The sequence below is a fragment of the Ananas comosus genome, linkage group 11 (assembly GCF_001540865.1).
Source record: "Ananas comosus cultivar F153 linkage group 11, ASM154086v1, whole genome shotgun sequence".
Lineage (NCBI taxonomy): Eukaryota > Viridiplantae > Streptophyta > Magnoliopsida > Poales > Bromeliaceae > Ananas > Ananas comosus.
In genome coordinates, this window is record NC_033631.1 from 9374479 (window position 1) to 9396440 (window position 21962).

General features: G+C 38.0%; 1 protein-coding gene and 1 long non-coding RNA gene across 16 annotated transcripts; one reads left to right on the top strand and one right to left on the bottom strand.

Moving 5' to 3' along the window:
* LOC109717728 lies at positions 309-9034 on the bottom strand. 15 transcript variants are annotated; one of them, XR_002218281.1, is made up of 9 exons: positions 8851-9034; positions 8437-8607; positions 8206-8369; positions 7929-7973; positions 7207-7238; positions 6669-7057; positions 5562-5848; positions 1287-5493; positions 309-1132 (listed from the first exon to the last, which is right to left on the bottom strand). It is a non-coding gene; the product is annotated as an uncharacterized LOC109717728 (long non-coding RNA). The 15 variants fall into 15 exon arrangements; XR_002218283.1 differs by lacking the exon at positions 7207-7238 and having other exon boundaries at positions 6669-6923; XR_002218279.1 differs by having other exon boundaries at positions 6669-7238.
* LOC109717456 (eukaryotic translation initiation factor 3 subunit D) lies at positions 16905-19186 on the top strand. The gene is made up of 2 exons (XM_020243261.1): positions 16905-18896; positions 18977-19186. Exon 1 carries the CDS (start codon positions 17028-17030, stop codon positions 18891-18893), a length of 1866 nt encoding a protein of 621 aa, XP_020098850.1. The 5' UTR covers positions 16905-17027; the 3' UTR covers positions 18894-18896; positions 18977-19186.

The following is a 21962-nucleotide window of genomic DNA, read 5'->3' on the forward strand; positions in this document are numbered from 1 at the left end:
ACGGATTCCGATTCCATACTCTTTTTTTTGAATTAAAGTTTATGTATTCTACAAAAATCTGAGAATGTTGAGAAGCAGCATTTCAATAGACTCACGAGGCACTATAAACTCAATAATTTGCACAGCTTGAAGAAGAATTTACTTTATTTGCACACCTGAAAGAAGAATATTCCACTAAAATCTAAGAATGTTGAGAAGCAGCATTCCAATAGAGTCACGGGGCACCATAAACTCAATAATTTGTGCACCTGGACGGAGAATATATTTTATTTCCCTGTAATGACACTATTATCACGCTAGCACCAGCATAAGAAGCACATAAATCAAATAATCTTCAGCGTAATTAAACACAACAAAGCCAATCAAATAGTAGAAGCAAAATGTTTTGCCTCAGACTCATGATGAGGTTAGAGAGCCCATACAGGTAAATCCTTAAACAAATTTCCAATTGTTGGTCACTAAGGAGACAATACATAAATTCCCCTTCTCCTGTGTGGCTACAAGTGATGTTAAGATAGAATCATGCACAGAATTCACAAACACAAATAGCACATCAGATGAAAAGAGTCACCTAGTTCTAGTACTTTGGTTGAAGCATCAGATTTACTACCTAAACCCTTTTCTTCTCGTTCATTTATCAATCAGCTACCTGCAGGTAAATACAGCTAGAACTGTAAAAAGGTACTATAAAGTAAAATTAGGAGTAATATAGAAAGTTGTTTCAAAATTTTAAAAAATAAAAAATCAGATCAGATATGCTACTAGGAATAAGAGCACCTAAATCCTCTTCTCCAGAGGCAAAAAATCCGCAAATTCCTCAATTTTTTCCTTCAAACGGAAAGTTCATGAACCATGAATAAAAGCAGTAACAAAAATCAAACACAGCAGAATCACGATCAGAACAAAAAGCTGAATCAAAATAATTCAGTGACTACCCTATTGACCTAAAACCCAACCAGTTTTTTTTTCTCAAAATGATAAAGAAAATCTAAATCAGACCTAAACCATTGGTTCGATTCAATTACTTTGTTTAGCAGTTTCACACCGCTAACTTACTCCACGAGTTTGAGAGCTGGCTCTATGACCAAATCTAAAAGCCTTCCGTAATGTTCTAGCGCAATCGGAGTCCGACCTGTTACCATCAAATGACCAATTAATTAAAGAGATAATAAATGCAACATATGAAGCTCTTTTTTTTTTCTTTTTTTTTTTTAAGCTAGTAGCATTACAGCTTGATGACATAATACGGTTTAAGAAGAAAAATATACACAGTTAAGGAATCATACGAGAGATCTTTGCATGAACAAGTTCAACTTTCTCCTTGAATGCAAAAGTTCTTTCTTTGAATGCTTGCAAAAACAGGTTCGAATTCCATTTCAACTGGACAAGGAGATCTGTTTTGGATTATGCCGTTTTCAGATAAAACGGTTAATCAAACCTTTCAGAGAAAAAAAAAAAGTTTTTTAAAGACTTGTTGTGCACAAGTTTCATAGATTAGTAAAAACAGGCTCAAACTTCATTTCAAACCGGACAAGAAGATTTGTTTTGAATTATGCCTGTTTCAAGTAAAAAAAAAGGAATTTCCCTTGAAAATTAAACAAGAAATGAGGCGAAAGATCATGGATTTGCATTGCGTACCTCTATTCATTTAATGAATGTCAGATTCTTCGTTTTTACAAAAGGTTCAATTCTCACTCTCTCTACAAAAGCATTAACTTAAAAGCATGATTACCAACTTAGAAAGTTGCATTATGCCACTAACATGAAGGTAGAGTGGTGCTCTTCATTTGCAAAAGCAAGAAATATTTGGGTAGTCATAGTCGAGGCTCTAGTCGGATCTACTCGTCATTCTTGACAAGTAAATCATCGTTGAGCCATTTTATGACTGCTCCAAAGATATTATCCCATCATTGAGCCGTTTTATCATTGCTCCATGAAAGATATGGATCCCAAAGATCTAAAAGGTAAATAACACATAAAGGGGGGTGAATAGGTATAAACGGCAAAATCAAAACTCCCGATGCGAATTTAAAGTAAAAGCGGAAATCAAAAACAACACACCGAGATTTAACGTGGAAAAACTCTAATTTGGAGAAAAAACCCACGTGACCGATCACGCGATAAATCCACTATAGAAACAATTGAGTACAAGTGATTTACCGAAAATACATGACTCAATTTACCGAATCCTCGATGTAGATTATCTTCGCCGGTCCTCAATCGATCGAACTCCTTCAACTGATCACGCTGCAAGCCCTCACAGCAAACACACCTCAAATCCACGAAGCGCCCACCGAATCCACGGCCTTCACGCGAAGTCCACGCACCAATCCTCCATCCGGAGCTCGTAGAGAAGATAATTTGTGGTGATTGAAACTTAGAAAACCATAAGCTATGAAGAATTCCCTTTTAGTCAATCATCAACTTGATTCTCAAAGGAACATTCAAATTATAAACCTAAGAATCAAGTCATCGATCAACAATTTGAAACTTGCTTTAAGAATAGAATCATAAAGCTCAAAAACAAGTTTCTAGGGTTTCATAAAGGTCTAAACTCCAAAGCCTTAGTCATAATGTAACCACCATAGCTTATTTATAAATTTAGAAGACTTAGAAGTAGACTAGGATTGCAAAAGTCATTTTTGGAAACAATTACGGTTTCAGGGTCCGGTCCTCCCGAGGGGTCCTGTCTCTCAGGGTCCGGTCCTTCAAGCCAGGGACCGGTCCCTCGTTGCGTAGCAGAAAACACATGCTACGGGAACCGGTCTTTCATCTCAGGGATCGGTCTTTCGTTGCGTAGCTGAAAAAAAACTGCTACTGGGACCGGTCTTCATTCCAAAGACCGGTCTCTCTCTGCGTAACCAAAAAGCTTTGCGTACGGGAACCGGTCCTTAATTCAGGGTCCGGTCCCTTGATGCGCACATGAAAACCAGCTTACGGGGACCGGTCCCTCATTACCACATACCGGTTGCATCGTTTCTTTATGCAGAGAGGACCTACGGCGTCCGGTCCCTCTGATCAGGGACCGGTCCCTGAACCCTGATAAATTAAGATCAGTTATTTCAAAACGCAATAATGCAATCTAAGTCTTCTACATACATTTTGAACATCTAGAGTCACCACAAATGATCTATCTTTCATACCTGAGGTGCCGAGCTTCCCGAATGAGTTTTTGATCTCCAAATTGAATCTTTTCTCCAAAACTTCGCTTTTAACTCTTCAAGACTCCATTCGGCTTCACGAAATTCGCCAACTTAGAAAATCCTTAACAATGCTCCAAAGATATTATCCTCTCAAGTTTAGACTTTCCCTTGGACTCCACAATTCGTCTCAGCCCGGAGTATGGTTAAAAAAAAAAATTTAGCAAGAAACAAATACTCTGTCGCTAAATATTCATTACAAAACTGAACTCCAACTACTTACTCGTTAACAGTTTATGTGGGGGCTTCTAAACAAAAGGCTATAACTTGCTCATACAATCCAAGCATCTTTTTCAACTATCACCCAGATACTGAAAATTTGCCTTGCTGATATAGCAAGAATATGTGTGGCAGTTACGTAGCATGATAATTAATTTAATGAATTCGGTTTGTAAGGGAATATATGCAGAGGAAAGGTTATAGAGGCATACTTTGTTATATTCCGACATTATTAAAGCAGTGCACTTCCGATAAAGCACCTGCAAGAGAAATTTGCTCCTATCATACAGAAGATACTTGCCAATCACTCAGATTCTGCTATCATGTAACAAATCAAAGAAATTTCCCCTTTTCTTCTCTCTCTCTCTTTAAGAACCATCCGTGGGGTACCCTTACATGACAGTCAAAAATACAAAAGTCTACAAAAAACAAATTATTAAATAAAGTTGAGAGAGAAAAACAAAAAAAAAGAGAATAAAAATTCACCATATATGAAATTCACATAGGTAGGGATAAAATACTCTGTAAACCTAGTCACATTCCTAACATAGGGATGGAAAAAATCCTCTGTAAACGTAGTCAAATTCCCAACACAACTTACAATGATTTTCTTACAAAATTCAGGCATGTATCCAGCAAGTAGCTGTAAGTTCTTATGCACACTTGCAAGTTAAGAAAAAATAACATGAAATGACTAAAAGCGAAGAAGTTCTAATCAGACAACTTTTGTGCTATACACGCACTACATTAAAGTAATAGAGGATCACAAAATCAACATATATTACAGCGTCATCAAGTAAAATATATGATGCTGGATACTGAAGCAAATTTAGCAGTAAGTAGGAAGACTGAGATACCAATTAGCCGAATTGTTTCAAATATCACAATATTTAAAGCAAAGCTCAGCCATACGAGTGCTGGAATAAAAGATGAAGTAAACATGGATTGTTAAAAGCAGAAAACCTTTTGGGAAAAAGTTATAGGGATCCCCCCTCAAACCTATAGGTTATTTCAAAATAGACCCCTCAACTGCTTTTCTTCTGATTGATATTCCCTCAAAATTTTAATTGTTTTTTATTTGATTAGTTTCATACATTAGAACAGGAGAATCGTTAAAAATAAAGGCTGTTTGACAAACCCAAATTATCTAGTGAAAATAACATGAATCAAAATAATCAAAAGTTGAGGAAGCCAAAATCAAAAGAAAAATAATTGAGGGTTCAATTTCAAAATGTCCTATAGTTGAGAGGGTCCATGTAAATTTTTAATCAAGCTATTTTAACGTAGTATTCGCAGTAGGTTGATGCTTTCACATAATCACAAAAACTATAAGGGAAAGAAAAGAAAGAAAGAGGCAATAAAGTTGATCGTCGAAAGGAACCTCCACGGCAATTACAAAGGCATCTACCATTATGCAGCCAACGAAATCAAAACTTAGTGACACCCGAAAGCAAGAGGTCAGCATGGAGGATCTTGCTGCTGCAGATGCCATGTTGCCATCTGAAAATGTTTCTGGTCATATATTACACTACCCAAATTTTGCGAATGAATATTAGGTCCAAAAACGAGATTTATCTCCCTCCAGAACCTGTGCTCCTTACTCTATAGCTATCTTTTAATGCGAAGGTTCGAGATGCATGTATATTTTCTGCAACACTTTGAATTCTGATTCTAATTGATTTTTCAATTTAATTAAATTAGACACTATAATTTGCATTAGACGAAGATAATTATCATTTATAGGATCATCCATGTATAATGCCATGCAAATAAAAACTCGCCAATTCCCATAGACATGCATATCACCCCCATAGAAACTTATGAAATTGTCTCAATCTAGGTACAAAAGTCCATGATACTCCACAATGGACATGTTGGGACAGATAAAAATTAGTTTTTTCAGATAAAAATATTACAGTTCAAGAATCATACTAGAGATGTTTGTATCTTGCAAAATCCTTGCATGAACAAATTAGACTACCCCTTTGCATGTAAGTTATGGCGCACAAAGTTTGTAAATTAGCAAAACCAAGCTCTCCTGTCTCTGGACAAGGAGATTTGCTTTGAATTATGCCTGCAAAAAAAAGCAGTTTTTATTGAAGGCTCCACAGATGATGATAAAATATCTTACTCAAAACATACCTCATTGTTAAATCAGAGCAACGTTCTTCTCTACTGCTATCAGATATCTTGACTCTCTTGCTCTGGTTCTTTATTCCATTATCAGCTATTTGCTTGCTTCCGTCTAAACTCACTGAATAGCCTTCGTACTTATTTTTATGAACCTGTCTATTTTCATCAAATGATGGTGAGCTGTTTTCCAAGTGAGAAGACTTCCGTAGGTTGCTTTCCCAGTGAAAGAGAGCCCGCAAGAAAGACGAGTCCTGTTCGTCCAGTAGTTTCACCGGCTAGGAAGGATTGCAGGCAGGCTGAGAGGCAAGTATAGATCAGCTTATATGGACAAATAAAGACCCAGAGCAAGAGAGAAAGAAGTAAAGCATATTTCTGCATAATAGGTTGTTGCAACCAATTGAAGACGAGCACCGACAATCTCGAATACATGAAGCTTAGTTGCATTTTGTGACAATTATATAATTCAGATTGTTTCAGTCATTCATTTATTTAACTCAACAAAATCAAATTAAATAAGGAGTCAAGTAAAATTTTGGCTTGGATCTCTATGACTAGACCATGATATATTCGAAACAGCCGCATGGATATCAATCCAACAAAAATAATACCAAGCAGTATCCAAGTACAATGTTTCAAAAGAAAAAAGAAGAGAGTTTGTAGTTTAAAAGATTTGGGATATTGTACAGAATCTAGGGGCCTACTTAACAAAGAGATAAACAAAACAAACTTCTCCTGTGTAGAGTCTATTTTAACAAGTTTTAATTAAAACAGTATTTTCAGCATCTAAATTGGAGAAAAAAACTAAAGAAAAGACAAAATGATGAAATTCAGATGAATGCTTCCTAGTTTCAAGAGCATTTATTTCTGTTACATTATTATGCCCATCACGTTTAAGATTCATACGGCTTGCTCGATTGTTTGAGTTGATTGACTACGAAAGAACCACATTATCACCTAATAAAAGCTTGAACGACAGAAATGTATCCCATCTTACCAGGAAAAACATAAGATAAGGCAGAAGCAATGATATGCAAGAAGAATACATGGAAAATCTATCAAGATAATTTGTTCTAGCGAAAGCAAAGAAAGAGAAAATATAATTGTATCTTCAAGTACCTTGCCCTGTTATTATTAGACATTGCTGACTCCTTTCCCATCACATTGTTCGCTACGCCCCTCACATAATGTAAAAATTGGCAGAAGGATCAGTTCATGCTATCTAGCTGCAGGGTTTTGTCACTTCACATTTTCCAAATACTTTTCTTTTTTCTTTTTCTTTTTCTTTTTTGAGAAAATGGTAGCATGCTACCACTCCATTCAATTAGCATTTCCCAAATACATTTTCAATGTAATGGTGCAACCATCAAGACTCTGCAGTAGCAAAGAAGACCCATCATTGCAACAATAAAATATTCTTTATGAAACCAAACAAGAATTCATATTTAAACGAATGTATCACAGCAAATTGAGACCCATCAACTTTTTGCAGAGTTCCCAGCTGTAAACTAAAGTAAGAAAAGAAAACAGAAAACCGAAAAGAATCCATCAAAATGGTTCATAAGACAAAAAAAAAAAAAAATCCAACAGTTTTGCATGAGGTCCAACAAGAAATTCAGATATTGAGCGAAATACAAATCTAAATTAAACAGCTAACCAGCCGATTGAAAGAGTCCCATAGTTGGATGCCTGGAGAGTTCAAAAGCAAACAGCAGAATGAGAAAATTCAATAATATTCAGATAATTTAGTAACATTTGGCAATTTTGATCCAATAGCTTCAAATGCAAAGAAAGAGTAGAATCCACATGCCACCTGTAAGTTATGGATTCCAATTCCATACTTTTTTTTTCGAATTAAAGTTCATGTATTCTACTAAAATCTGAATATGTTGAGAAGCAGTGTTCCAATAGACTCATGAGACACCATAAGCTCAATAGTTTGCATGCCTGGAAGAAGAATATACTTTATTTCCCTGTAATAACACTATCACCATGCTAGCACCAACATAAACAGCACATAAATCAGATAATCTTCAGAGTAATTAAACACAACAAAGCCAATCAAATAGTAGAAGCAAGATGTTTTGCCTCAGACTCGTGATGAGGTTAGATAGCCTATATAGGTAAATCCTTTAACAAATTTTCAATTGTTAGTCACTAAGGAGACAATACATAAACCCCTTGTCCTGCGTGCCTACAAGCGATGTTAAGATAGAACCATGCACAGAATTCATATATATTTTGGACTAGAGAGCTCTGTCTAAACTATTTGAAACTAGAAACTTTTTCATTGGCTTTTCTGAAATTCACAAACACAATAGCACATCAGATGAAAAGAGTCGCCTATTTCTCAAAGTTCGGTTGAAGCATCAGATTTACCAGCTAAACCTTTCTCTTCTTCTCGTTCGTTTATCAATCAGATACCTGCAAGTAAATTCAGCTGGAACTGTGAAATAGTACTAGAAAGTAAACTTAGGAGTAATATAGAAAGTTATTTCGAAATTTAAAAAAATCAGATTCCTTCTTCTCCAGGTGCAAAACTCTGCAAATTCCTCAATCTTTTCCTTCAAACAGCAAGTTCATGAATCATGAATAAAAGCAGCAACAAAATCAAACGCAGCAGAATCAAGATCAAGCATTGAATGATATAGTTCACCTCAAAGAATCATCTCGCTTTCTTAAGGTTAAAACGTACTCAGACTTTCATTGATCAGGGATCCTTTGATCTCAAATCGACAACAGAGTTCGAGATCGAGATCAATGTGCTCAAATTGAGGATTCGATAAAGGGAGTGGAAGAGGGATCCGATCCTTCATCACACTGGAGGGAGAAAAAGAGATATCAAATTTTTAGGACGGAAAAGAGATAGGAGAAATCGAGCTAGTACCTTAGGGTTTCGTTCGCACTTCGGCTCTGTAGGTTTCGGAGTCGTCGGCGAGGCGGGAGCAAGGAGGAGGAGAGAAGAAGAAGAGCGATTGTTCCCGACTTGTATTGGAATAGCGCGTGGAAGGGCCGCGAAACAATTATATAGCCCTCGTCCGTTGCCTTCATGCTTATCCTGCGCTTCATCACGTAATAATGCGCAGGTTAGCTTTCCAGTGTTACGTGTAATGGGCTAATTAAGTAGAACAAACGGTTCGGTTTAAAATATATGAAACACTAACCGGTTGGTCTGGTTTAAGCCAATTCTCATGATCGGAACCAAAAGCTGGATCAAAATTATGCGGTTCCCTACCATATTGACCCAAACCAAACTACTTTTTTTTCTTTCTCAAAATGATAAAGAAAATCTAAACCGTACCTAGACCCATCGGTTAGATCCGGTTACTCTGTTAAGCAGTTTCACACCCCTAAGTTACTCCATGAGTTTGAGAACTAGCTCTATGACAAAATCTAAAAGCCGTCTGTTATGTGCTAGCGCAATCGGCCGAGTCAAACTGTTCCAATAAATGACCAATTAATTAAATAGATAATAACTGCAACATATGAAGCTCGATATTACTATTATTACTAGCTTAAAAAAACAAAAAAAAAAATACAGTTAAGGAATCATACCAGAGATGAAATTTTTTGATGAACAAGTTCAACTTTCTCCTTACATGCAAAAGTTCTTTCTTTGTATGCTTGCAAAAGCAGATTTGAATTCCATTTCAACTAGAAAGAAGATTGTTTTGTATTACGCCATTTTCAGATAAAACAGTTAATCAAACCTTCAAAAAAAAAAAAGGTTTTTTAAGGACTTGCGGTGCACAAGGTTCATAAATTAGTAAAAACAGGCTCAAACTTCATCTAAACTGGATAAGAAGATTTGTTTTTAATTATGTTTTGAGAAAAAAAAGTAAAAAGTTTATATATTAGCCCGGTTCATTAACATCTCTTAGATGAACAACTGAGTCAAAAGTACCTCATACATGGATCAGAATCACATATTATCCTATCTTGGTATATGGTTCGATAAGCTTAAATGAACGATAAATGATTGGTGTACACTGGTACCTTGTTGTGGCCAACAGAAGACGAACACCGAACCACCAACATTCTGAGAACCTGAGACTTGAGAAATCTGCTTGCGAAAATAATCTCCTTAGTAATAAGACCCAGTTATGAAAATCTGATTGCAACAACAATCAAAAGTGAAAGAAACCGCAAATAACAATTAAACAGAAAGCAGTCTTTAGACGAAGCATTATATCTCATTTAATTGTCCCATAATGCCATTTAAACTGGAAAAATGACTAGCACTTGCCACTTGGTTGTAGGTTTCGGCGCTTTGTCCAGCCACCATGCAACTATCAGGGCTTGCCCAAAAAAGAGAAGAAAAGTATATCCATTAGTGTAATACTCGACCAATATAGTGTTGGAGGAACCCTCCCTAACCTTTCAAAAAAGGAAAAGTGCAATACCTGACAGGAATTTTGTATTTGATCAAATGCTACACACTGACTTGAGACACACTGATCAACTTTTCGCAAGTTCTCAGCCGCAAATATAAAAGGAAGAAGAAGTTTAAATACAAATATGGATTAAATAGCACTAATCAGCTGCAAATATAGGGTTTATTTGTGGTTACTTTCTCCCTAACAAGTTATCTCCTTCTTAATCTAACAGTCAAAGAATGTAATGATCCCCAAAAGCGTATTGTCCTTGCCGTGCATGTCTATGCCATTATGTTAAGATAGAAATTTTACATACAATTCATATAGATTTCCAATAATAGTAGTAGCAATTGCGATTTTGAACCATTGATGGTATTGCTCGGCTGGTGACAGCATTTAACTGCCCTATAATTCTGCCAACATGTACAGAAAATGGCACAGTAAAGCATATTTTAAGACGAGCTTCTCACAAAAGAAATGTCAAATATGCAAGTGACAGAAGTTGGAGATTGTACCAGGAAACTGCATCATGATGAAACAGAGTTCAAAAGTGGGTTAACAAATTTAGTAATCGATACTCTAGTAGATTGCAAGTTAGCAGAAGTCGCGTTAACATCTCTAAAATAAAAACTGAGTAAGTAAATCGCTTTCACAAGATGAATTTAGATTAACTCCAAATAAGATATATGGATGATAAGTATTAAGCGTAGAAAACCAAGACAGATTGTTATTAGACTATCTAGTAAAATCAGCTGATAGACCATAGTGTCTTCATGTTAACTCCTTGCAAAGAGGGTTAAAAGCCCGTTAAATATACACACCTGCTTACACATGCAGATCTGCCAATCTCAAACTTCTATTCTCAAGTTTCTAATGAAACAGTGCAGAAAATGATTAGAAATGCTGTTAAACACACAAATAGAAAACTAAACTTTGGCTCATGAAGAAAGAAAGAAAATGAAAGCAAGTATTTTAACATTATGCTCCTTAATCCTGCAATGAGGTGATCAGTTTGCATATCAGGTGTAACATATTATACTGAATATATACATTATGCATTACATTTTCTTAAAACGAGGGTAGGAGACCCTAGTGCTTTTGAGGAAAAAGGTCACAAACAATTTGACCCATTTCTGAGTTGTAGGCCATGAAAAATTGCTTATAAAGATAGTGGTCCAAGTATTTCTAATATGCTGTATATGCCAAGACATATTTTATCCTACCCTGACAGTAAGATCTTGTAGGCTGTAAATAAAGGAGCTATAACTATAGGAAACATACATTTACCTGTTCGGAAGAAAAAGTTCTTTCAACTATTCACAAGAATGAAACAAAACACTGGAATTAGTTATTAATTAGAGAGAACTTCACATGTTGATAAATAGTGTAACTTACAAGTCTATTATATCAGTACCTTATAACTCCTTCCTGCATGGTTGAGACCATTTAGAACACAGCTAACTTCTTGCTTAATTGCTGCATCTCTTTGGCCAAAATATGTGAAACTACAACTGCAAAGGAGAAGAAAGGTAATTAAAATGAAATTCATGGAATACATAAAAAGCTAGAAAAGATAAAATATAAATTCTTGTGGTCTCCAAAGGATAGAAAATAAAATAAAAATCAACCTGCGAGTCTAGTTGGACAAGTGCTAGGTGAAAGATAATGAGATCAGCCAGTGAACCATTAACACGCCTTATGAATTTTAAAATGGCTTTAGTTTCCTGTGATTCCTTTAGAGAGAAAAATCGAGATGGAAGAATGTTAGAGGACTAGCTGAGTCCAACCTGTCCCAACAAATGACCAATTAATTAAATAGATAATAAATGCAACATATGAAGCTCTATTTTTTTTTAAGCTAGTAATATAGTACAGATTAGTGATATAATACAGTTTCAGAAGAAAAAAATATATACAGTTGAGGAATCTTACCAGAGATAATATCTTTGCATGAACGAGTTCAACTTTCTCCTTAAAAGCAAAAATACTTTCTTTGAATTCTTGCAAAAGCAGGTTCGAATCCCATTTTGACTGGACAAGAAGATTTGTTTTGGATTATGCCCCTTTCAGATGAAAAGTTAATCAAACCTTTCCAAAAACAAAAAAAAAAAAAGAAAAAAAAGAAGACCTGCGGTGCACAAGTTTATAAATTAGTAAAAACAGGCTCAAACTTCATTTCAAACTGGTCAAGAAGATTTGTTTTGAATTATGCCTGTTACAAGGGAAAAACAGTAAAAAGTTTATATATTATAATTAAAACTTGGCTGATAGATTAACGTCTCTTAGATGAACATCTGAGTCAAAAAGTACCTCATTGTTAAACATGGATCAGAATCACGTATTCTCCTCTCGCGGTATATGATTAGATAAGCTTAAATAGATGAGAAAGAAATTGCCGCACCGGCTACGTTGTAGTGGCCAATAAGGAGCACCGAACCACCAATGTTTTGGGAACTTGACACTTAAGAAATCTGCTTGCAAAAAATAATCTCCTTAGTAATAAGACCCAATTATGAAAATCTGCTCACAACAACAATCAAGAGTTTGAAAAAAATTGCAAATAACAAGTAAACAGAACGCAGTCTTTAGACGAAGCATAATTTCTCACTTAGCTGTCCCATAATGCATTTAAACTGGAAAAACGATAAATACTTGCCATCTTGGTTGTAGGTTTCGGCACTTCGTCTAGCCACCATGCAACTATCAGGGTTTGCCTAAAAGAGAGAAGAAAAGTATAGCCATTAGTGTAGTACTTGACCAATATAGTGTTGGAGGAACCCTCCCCTGACCTTTCAAAAAAAATAAAAAGTGCAATACCGGACAAAAATTTTGTATTTGATGGAATGACTTGAGAGTGGATGATCAACTTTTCGCAAGTTCTCAGCTGCAAATATAAAAGGAAGAAGTTTAAATACACATCTAGATTAAATAGCACTAATCAGCTGCAAATATAGGGTTTATTTGTGGTTGCTTTCTTCCTAGCAACTTATCTTCTTATTCTAACAGCCAAAGAATGTAATGATCCCCAAAAGCATATTGCCCTTGTCGTGCATGGCTATGCATTATGTTAAGATAGAAATTATACATACAATTCATATAGATTTCCAATAATAGTAGTAGCATTTGCGATTTTGAACCATTGAGAGTGTTGCTTGACTGGCGACAGCATTTAACTGCTCTATCATTCTGCCAATATGTAGAGAAAATGGCACAGTAAAGCACATTTGAAGACGAGCTTCTCACAAAAGAAATATCAAATATGCAAGTGACAGAAATTGGAGATTGTACCAGGAAACCGCATCATGATGAAACGGAGTTCAAAAGTGGGTTAAAAAAATTTAGTAATCGATACTCTAGAAGATTGCAAGTTAGCTGAAGTCACAGTAACATCTCTAAAATTAAAAATGAGTAAGTAAATCGCTTGCACAAGTTGAACTTAGATTAACTCCAAATAAGATATGTGGATCGTAAGTATTAAGCAAAGAAAACCAAGACAGATTTTTATTAGATTATCAAGTAAAATCAGCTCATAGACCATAGTGTCTTCATGTTAACTCTTTGCAAAGAGGGTTAAAATCCCATTAAATATATGCACTTGCCTACACATGTAGATCTGCCGATCTCAAACTTCTATTCTCAAGTATCTAATGAAACAGTGCAGTAAATGTACTAGAAATGCTGATAAACGCACAAATAGAAACTAAACTTTGGCTCATGAAGAAAGAAAGCTAAAGAAAATAAGTACTTTGACATTATGCTCATTAATCCTGCAATAAGGTGATCAATTTGCATATCAGGTGTGACATATTATGATGAAGATATACATTATTTATTACATTTTCTCAAAACAAGGCTAGGAGACTCTAGTGCTTTTGAGGAAAAAGGTCACAAACAATTTGACCCAGTTCTGAGTTGTAGGCCATAGGAAATTGTTTATAAAGATGAAGTTCCAAGTAATTCTAATATGCCGTATATCTAATGCTAAGACATATTTAATCCTACCCTAACAGGAAGATCTTGCAGGCTGTAAGATAAAAGGAGCTGTAACTATAGGAAACATACATACCTATTCAGAAGACAAAATTCTTTCAACTAAGGAGTGAAACAAAACACTGGCATCAGTCATTAATTAGAGAGAACTTCAAATGTCGATAAATAGTGAAACTTACAAGTCCATTATATCAGTACCTTATAGCTCCTCCCTGCATGGTTGAGACCATTTAGAACACAGCTAACTTACGGCATAATTTCTGCATCTCTTTGACCAAAATATGTGAAACTACGAACTGCAAAGGAGCAGAAAGGTAATTAAAATGAAATTCATGGATCACATAAAAAGGTGGAAAAGATAAAATATAAATTCTTGTAGTCTCCAAAGGACGGAAAATACAATAAAAATCAACCTTCGAGTCCAGTTCGACAAATGCTAGTTGAAAGATAATGAGATCAGCAAGATAATGAGATCAGCCTTATGAATTTTAAAATGACATTAGTTTCCTGTGATTCCTTAGAAAAAGAAAAATCGAGATGGAAGAATGTTAGAGAACTAGCAACGAGTTAAATATTATGATAATTAAGAATGAAATGTTACTCTTACTTTTCCACCATTGCTAGCCTCTTTGCCCAGTATAAATCATTGCAAATATAGCTGACCTTTACACCAGAGTCGTGGAACCTCCTGAGAATTCAAGTATAAAGCTGAAAGATAAATATGAATTAAGAGAACTAATAACACCAGAGAATGTAGAAAATACAGAAGAGAAGTGATGGATTACTTCTCATATATTGCAGTTAAAATAAAGAAAAGGACTGACATTTGCTTTCTTGGTCGTACGCTTTGGCACTTGCTTTCTTGGTCACATGTTTTGGCACTTGTTTTCTTGGTCGCAGAACTCTGTAATAATAATTCACAAGAAAAAGACCCATCAGTGCAATAATCCAGTAGTTCTACATGAAGCCAACAAGAATTTCCTATTTAATTGAATGCACCATGCTGAATTGATACTGATCAACTCCTCTCAAAATCTCAGCTGTATACGAAGGAAGAGAAGGGATTTAAAACAAATATATCACAAGAAATTCAAATATTGATCAAATTCGTCACATCAATCTAAACATATTTTTTGACTAAACAACTAACAAGAGTCCCATGTACCTTATCTGCCTCACCGATTTGTTTGATTGAAAGAAAAAGCACTTTTGAAGCCGGATCCCATTAAAGATCCATTCTTCGGAGAAGGGTATTGGCAAGAAGCCTCTGGAATACCTCTTTTGAAATCAATGGGTGATTGATCTTGGATGAACCCATCAACCTCGCAATCAGATCCAAAACATCCTTTACTCACAGAAGAATGCAGAATAACGACACGAAAATAAGAGGAAAAAAACAAAGAAACCAACAATACGAAAACAAAGAAACCTAGAAAAATCAAAAGGAAGAAAGGAGGAGGAGAAGAAGAAGAAGAAGCAAACCTTATTGGGGAGAAGGAGACGAAGAACCCATGAGGGAACCCTATCCCTCTTCGTCCTCGAGGGAAATGGGGAGAGGAGTGTGCGCGATTTGGAGTGAGGGCTCTTATTTATAGGGAGAATGGCGAAGGACGCAACGGCTAGTTTTTTTCGCGCCGCTGGGTAATCCGAGTCGGATTAGGATTCCGTTTCAGTGTAACGGTTACTTAGTGGTCTCCTACTCGGACTAGGAATTGGATTAGACCGTTCGAACTCGACTCGAGTCCGAACCGAGCCCAAAATTAATGTTAAAAAATTAGTTGGCAAAATCTATAGCCCGTCTTTTTTTTTTCTTTTTTTTCATTTGAAGGTAATTTTTTAAATTGAATAATTGTATAACAATTAATTATTTTAAATTTTTTAAAAACAAGTAAAGTTATTTAACAGCTTGCATATCTCCTTAATAAAAGAATGAATATTTTAACATGATATATATATATATATATAATTATAATTTTCTAAAACTAAAACTTTCTAAAAAAATTATAATTGGACTTATGTTAAAACAAGTTAGATAGCTTGATCCAAATCCAGTCCGGCCGGAACTTAGCTCTCATCTATAATTAACCCTTCATTCAATCCCATCCCATCCACCAATATTTTTAGCAACTTTTTTTTCTGATCTTTTTTTTTATTTTAGCTTCCAATATTTTTTTTAATGACAATTAGAATTTTAATCTTTAAATTTCAATTAAATCTCAACTATAAAAAATATTATCACAATTCTAAAATAAATTGTCATGCGGCGGAGTAAATATTTATTAGTGTCAACTTGGCAGTTTCTATTAAGATTGACGTGTTTTAATTGAAACAAAAATTAAAGTTTAGAAACGTGCTCGCAATTAATCTACCAAAAGGTGAAATTAATCGATCGTCGTTTTTGGGCTGCTCCTACGGCCCAATATTTTTGGGGTCCTTCTTGACCCCATATTTTTTTTATTTTTTATATATGCTTTTTTTTTTCTTATTTTTTAAATTTAGTCTTTTAGTTTTTATAGGTGGTTGGGGAACTATCTTTTTTTTAAAAAATTTTAAGAAATTTTTCGTTTTATTTTTTTTCATAATTAGTATTTTTAATTTTACTTTTTTTAGATTTTATGGGTTGTTGGTAACGAAACTATTTTTAAAAAAATTTTTAAAATTTTTTTATTTTTCTTTTTTTAGTAAAATATATTTCGAAATTTGGTAAATATTATTTTCCGATTTGGATTTTCGGGTTTAGAATTGGATTTCGAATTTTTGGTCGAATTCGGATTTTTTTCGGATTTGGGTTTGGGTTTTTGGGTTCGGGTTCGGATTTCGGATTTTTGGTGAGGTTCGGATTTGGATATGAATTTTTAAAATCCATCGGATTCGGATTCGAATTCGAATTCGGATTCAGATTTCGAATTTGATAGTCGGGTTTCGATTCGGATTTTTAAAAACCGCTCCGAATCCAACCCGTTAACGTCCCTACTCCTAGGCATTCCAGATCTACGACTGGACGCTTTCCGCTGCTTCGATCATAAAAACCCTAGCCGCGTCCTCCCATCATCTCCTTCCTCCTCTCTCGCAGCTCCTCGCCGAAACCCTAGCCTTCTTTTTCCTTCCCCCGATGGGCTTCGACGTGGGGGTCGTCCCCTTCAACCCTGACGGCTGGGGCCCGCCGGACGCCCCGGCGGTGCCGCCCCTCCTACCGCCGGGCTCCGGCGGCGGCGGAGCGAGCACCGCCCAGCCGGCGCACGTCCCCTTCGCCCCGTTCTCCCGGTCGGAGAAGGTGGGGCGCATCGCGGATTGGACGCGGCACGCGGCGTTCTCGAACCAGGGCAAGCCCCGCGGCGACTCGACCGTGTTCGACTTCGCCCTGGACGAGTCGTCGTCGGCCCTGGCCCTGGCGTCCGCCGACGACGACTCGTCCTTCCGGCTCGTGGACGCGAAGCCCCCCCCGCGCCCCAAGTTCGGCCCCCGCTGGCGGTTCCACCAGCGCCCGCAGCTCCCGCAGCGCCGCGACGAGGAGGTCGAGGCCCGGCGCCGCGACGCCGACCGCGACCGCGCCCGCCGCGACCGCCTCTACCACCAGCTCCACCCGCACCGCTCCTCCCACCCCCACCACTACCACCACCGCGGCGGTGGCGCCTCCGGCGGAGCCCCCGGCGGCGCCTCCCGGGACTCCCCCCTGCTGAAGTCGTCCGTGGACATACAGCCCGAGTGGACGATGCTGGAGCAGATCCCCTTCTCCACCTTCTCCAAGCTCTCCTTCTCGGTGGCCGACCCCCCCGACGACCTCCTGGTGTGCGGCGCCCTGGAGTTCTACGACCGCTCGTTCGACCGGCTGAACCCGAAGAACGAGCGCCGGCTGGAGCGCTTCAAGTCGCGCAACTTCTTCAAGGTGACGACCACCGACGACCCCGTGATCCGCCGGCTGGCCGCCGACGACAAGGCGACCGTGTTCGCGACCGACGCCATCCTGGCCGCCCTGATGTGCGCCCCCCGCTCCGTCTACTCGTGGGACATCGTCGTCCAGCGCGTCGGCAACAAGCTCTTCCTCGACAAGCGCGACGGCTCCCAGCTCGACCTCCTCACCGTCAACGAGACCGCCTCCGAGCCCCTCCCCGACGCCAAGGAGGACATCAACTCCCCCCACTCCCTCGCCGTCGAGGCCACCTACATCAACCAGAACTTCTCCCAGCAGGTCCTCGTCCGCGACGGCAACAAGCTCACCTTCGACGAGCCCAACCCCTTCGCCGCCGACAACGAGGACGTCGCCTCCGTCGCCTACCGCTACCGCCGCTGGAAGCTCGACGACGACACCTACCTCATCGCCCGCTGCGAGGTCCACGCCGTCTCCGACGTCAAGGGCCAGCGCTCCTTCATGACCCTCAACGCGCTCAACGAGTTCGACCCCAAGTACTCGGGCGTCGACTGGCGCCAGAAGCTCGAGACCCAGCGCGGCGCCGTCCTCGCCACCGAGCTCAAGAACAACGCCAACAAGCTCGCGCGCTGGACCGCCCAGGCCCTGCTCGCCAGCGCCGACCTCATGAAGGTCGGCTACGTCTCGCGCGTCCACCCGCGGGACCACTTCAACCACGTTATTCTCGGCGTCTTCGGCTACAAGCCCAGGGATTTCGCCGCGCAGATCAACCTCAACACCTCTAACATGTGGGGGATCGTGAAGTCCATTGTGGACTTGTGCATGAAGCTCGGCGAGGGCAAGTACGTGCTCGTGAAGGATCCGATTAAGCCGCAGGTCAGGATCTATGAGGTGCCCGCCGATGCTTTCGAGAACGACTATGTGGAGGAGCCGCTGCCGGAGGAGGAGCAGGTGCAGCCGCCGGCGGAGGACGAGGTGGACGAAACCGCAGATATTATGGATGCGGCCGCCGAAGCCGAGGCCAATGCTGCTGCTGCTGCCGCCCCTACCTCCCCTGCCGCAGAGGGAGGAGCCGACGCAGAGAAGGATGCTAGTTCTCCGGCTTCTTGAAGGGTACCCCTCCAAAAGAGAAAAGAGAAAAGAGAAAATTCTTTTGGTGTCAAAAAATGATGAGTTTTATTTTGCCATTGCAGGATTATCACTACTATAGTAGGCTTCTGCTGTCGGTATGTTGGCTTTTTAAGAACTGCCTTTTTCTTTCTTATTTATCATGCTTGGTTGCTGAGTGTAGACTTTTATGAAAATGGCTCTCTTTTTTTTTTAATCAGGGTAGATTTTGATTACATTATTGGCTACAGGAGATTGAATAATCACATATGGTTTCTCTCTCTAATTTTTACGCATAGGGTGTGTGTTCGAACCTGCTTAATTATTTGTTTGCATATCAATTGATTGCCCTGTTGAATTGTTTGGCTAATTGCCAGTTATCATGTTATATGATGATATATTATAGCTCTTGAAGTGGTTTGCACGTATAGCTTTTGGAACTTGAAGAGAATGGAACATGAATATCATCTCTTTTCTTAACTTTTGAGGAAAAACCCTACTGAGATAATATTCTTCTCTTCAACCATATAGTTCTTTAAATGAATACCATGTCTTGGCATGCTCAGAATGCTCGAACTTGTAGGGCTCAAGGGTAGATCAGAAAATGAAATACTGTACCAAGAAAAACACTTTCTTATGTCCATAGAATAAAGGGGCAATTTCTTATATACCCCCGAAAAGCTTCCTACTTTCTGATTTACCTTTCTTAGAAGGTTAATATTAAAAATATCTTTTTTATGTTCCAACTATTTCAAATATACTCATAGAGTTAAATTCTGTTAATTAACAGTTAACAATAACTGTTATCTGTATGAAATTACTATTTTGCCCTTTCAAATATATCCTTTTACCATCACCGACTTTTCTTATTTGCCCTTAAGTTAGGGGGCACAAAAAATATTTTGACTTTTTGTCTTTTTAAATATATCTTTCGACCATCACCAACATTTCTTATTTGCCCTTAAGTTAAGGGTAAAAGAGGTATTTTGATTTTTTTTAGCTCTAGTAGATATTTAACTCACGTTTAATCCAAGTTAACTTAACGGATAGTAACTGCAGGGGTATTTTGGAATAACGGAGGAATATATGAGGAGTATATTGGAAAGAAAAAAAAGTAGGGGTAAATGAGATGTTTTCGAAGTTTTGAGGGGTATATAGGCAATTATTCCTAGAATAAACTGTATGGAGATGTAACTTTGGTCTAGTATCAATTAGATTGGTACGTTTTCGCTAAGGTTGGGTCTAAGTTGAGCAAACTTACATTTGTTGAGAGCAATTTGCAATGGAGAACTAATGAAAGCTAGTTCTATCTGTTAGGGAGCTGCCTTTTTCTGGATAAGATGGTCATTTAGCAGAGGTTGCACAAGCACAAAGCTTTTCTAAGCAAGAAATCATGTCTTAGATAAATGTTCTGAGTTAATTGAATTTTAGTGAATCTTTATTTTTCCTCTCTATTGTGTCGAAATCATATTGGTAGGGAAGTGAGTACAGAAAGGTAAAACCTTCTGATCTGTTCTGTTGAAAATAGTGTATACATTCATGAATTTGTCATTATAATGAAGTTCTGGGGGTATCAACTCATCTAGTAGGCTCATAGCTTTGCATGGTTCAATAGGTTAAACATGCCTTTGCTTAGTTTTTTTCCGGGAAGCAGGGCGTGCTCAAATTGGTTAGGTTTACTTTCGACTTAGATAAGTTAACAAGGGTTGATTATGTCATGACAAGCGTTGATCTGTTCTCTTGAAAACGACATATTTATTCATGAAGTTGTCATAATAATGAAGTTACGGAGGTATCAATTCATCTCGTAGGAAGCTCTGCACAGTTCAATAACTTAAGCACCCTTTTGCTGAGTTTTTTTTTACAGGGAAAGAGGGCGGGTTAAGACGGTTAGGTTTAATTTTGACTTAGATAAGTTAGAAAGGATCGATCATGTCATGACGGGGTTTTTTTTTTTTTTTTTTGTCGTCAATTTTTTTTGTTGAGGAACTATAAACTATTGATCAATGTGATCAATGTGTAAGACATAAGGATACTGTTATCTTGCATTGGGTCTATAAGATGGATTTTGTTGATGATATTGTTCATACGTGTTCGGAATGATGCTTACGCTGGAATGGGAGAGCTGATTTTTGTGATCATGAGGTACATCTCAGAGTAAGGATTTTAAGTGCTTTGGTACGAGGTCGTGTTAAGGACTTGCTGGCATGATACGATATAGTGTGTACCATGCTGTGCCGTGCAGGTTACAAAAATATTCGTGTGTCGACACGCTATGATATAAAATATATTCAAATTGCTTATTATATGTTTTAAAAATATCTTTTGCATTTTTATCGAGATAACGGCTTGCTAATTTTGGAAAAAAAGAGGATGCTTAGCATACCATTGGCACGGGGTCATATCATGCCTATACTTATCAGTATTGTACGGCACGGTGGGTGCTGCCGAGCTGATGGGTTCTTAAAACTTTGTTTCATTAATTGTTTGAGGAATTAACTCACTATTGTCGCATGAGATCTCAGGAAGTTTCATCTGTTTCCATCGCATGAAAACGACTCGCGTTGAGTGCCAAAACCTAACTACTAGGTTTTTTTGAGGGGGAACTCTTCCTATTTTAGTTGCTGTTGTCCTTATTGTTGCCTATACAGTTTCATACCTTTGTTGCTTATCTATGTTGAAGGGTTATGGCTTCTGCTTATCTCAATTTTTTTTCCTCAAATTTTGTTTGTATTTCATCTATACAGCATTTTATTTTTTTTTCAGAATATGCATATATAGTTGTTGATTTTTTGTTGGTGTTAGGGATTCCATATGCTGTGTCATTGGATAAACGCATGTCACAATAATCAACTGTCATATGATCTTAAATTGAATTAAATAGAACGTGTTTAATTTGTCAATGATGATCTGCCTGGTTCTAGATTGTTGCAAGGTGCATGCCTGCTGTTCAGTCTCTCTCTCAGAGAGGGAAGGGAGAGAGAGAGAGAGAGAGAGATTGTCCTGGAACCCTTCAAAGATAACAGATATTAAGAGCATGTTTGGTTCATCTATTTTAGAGTATAGAATCGA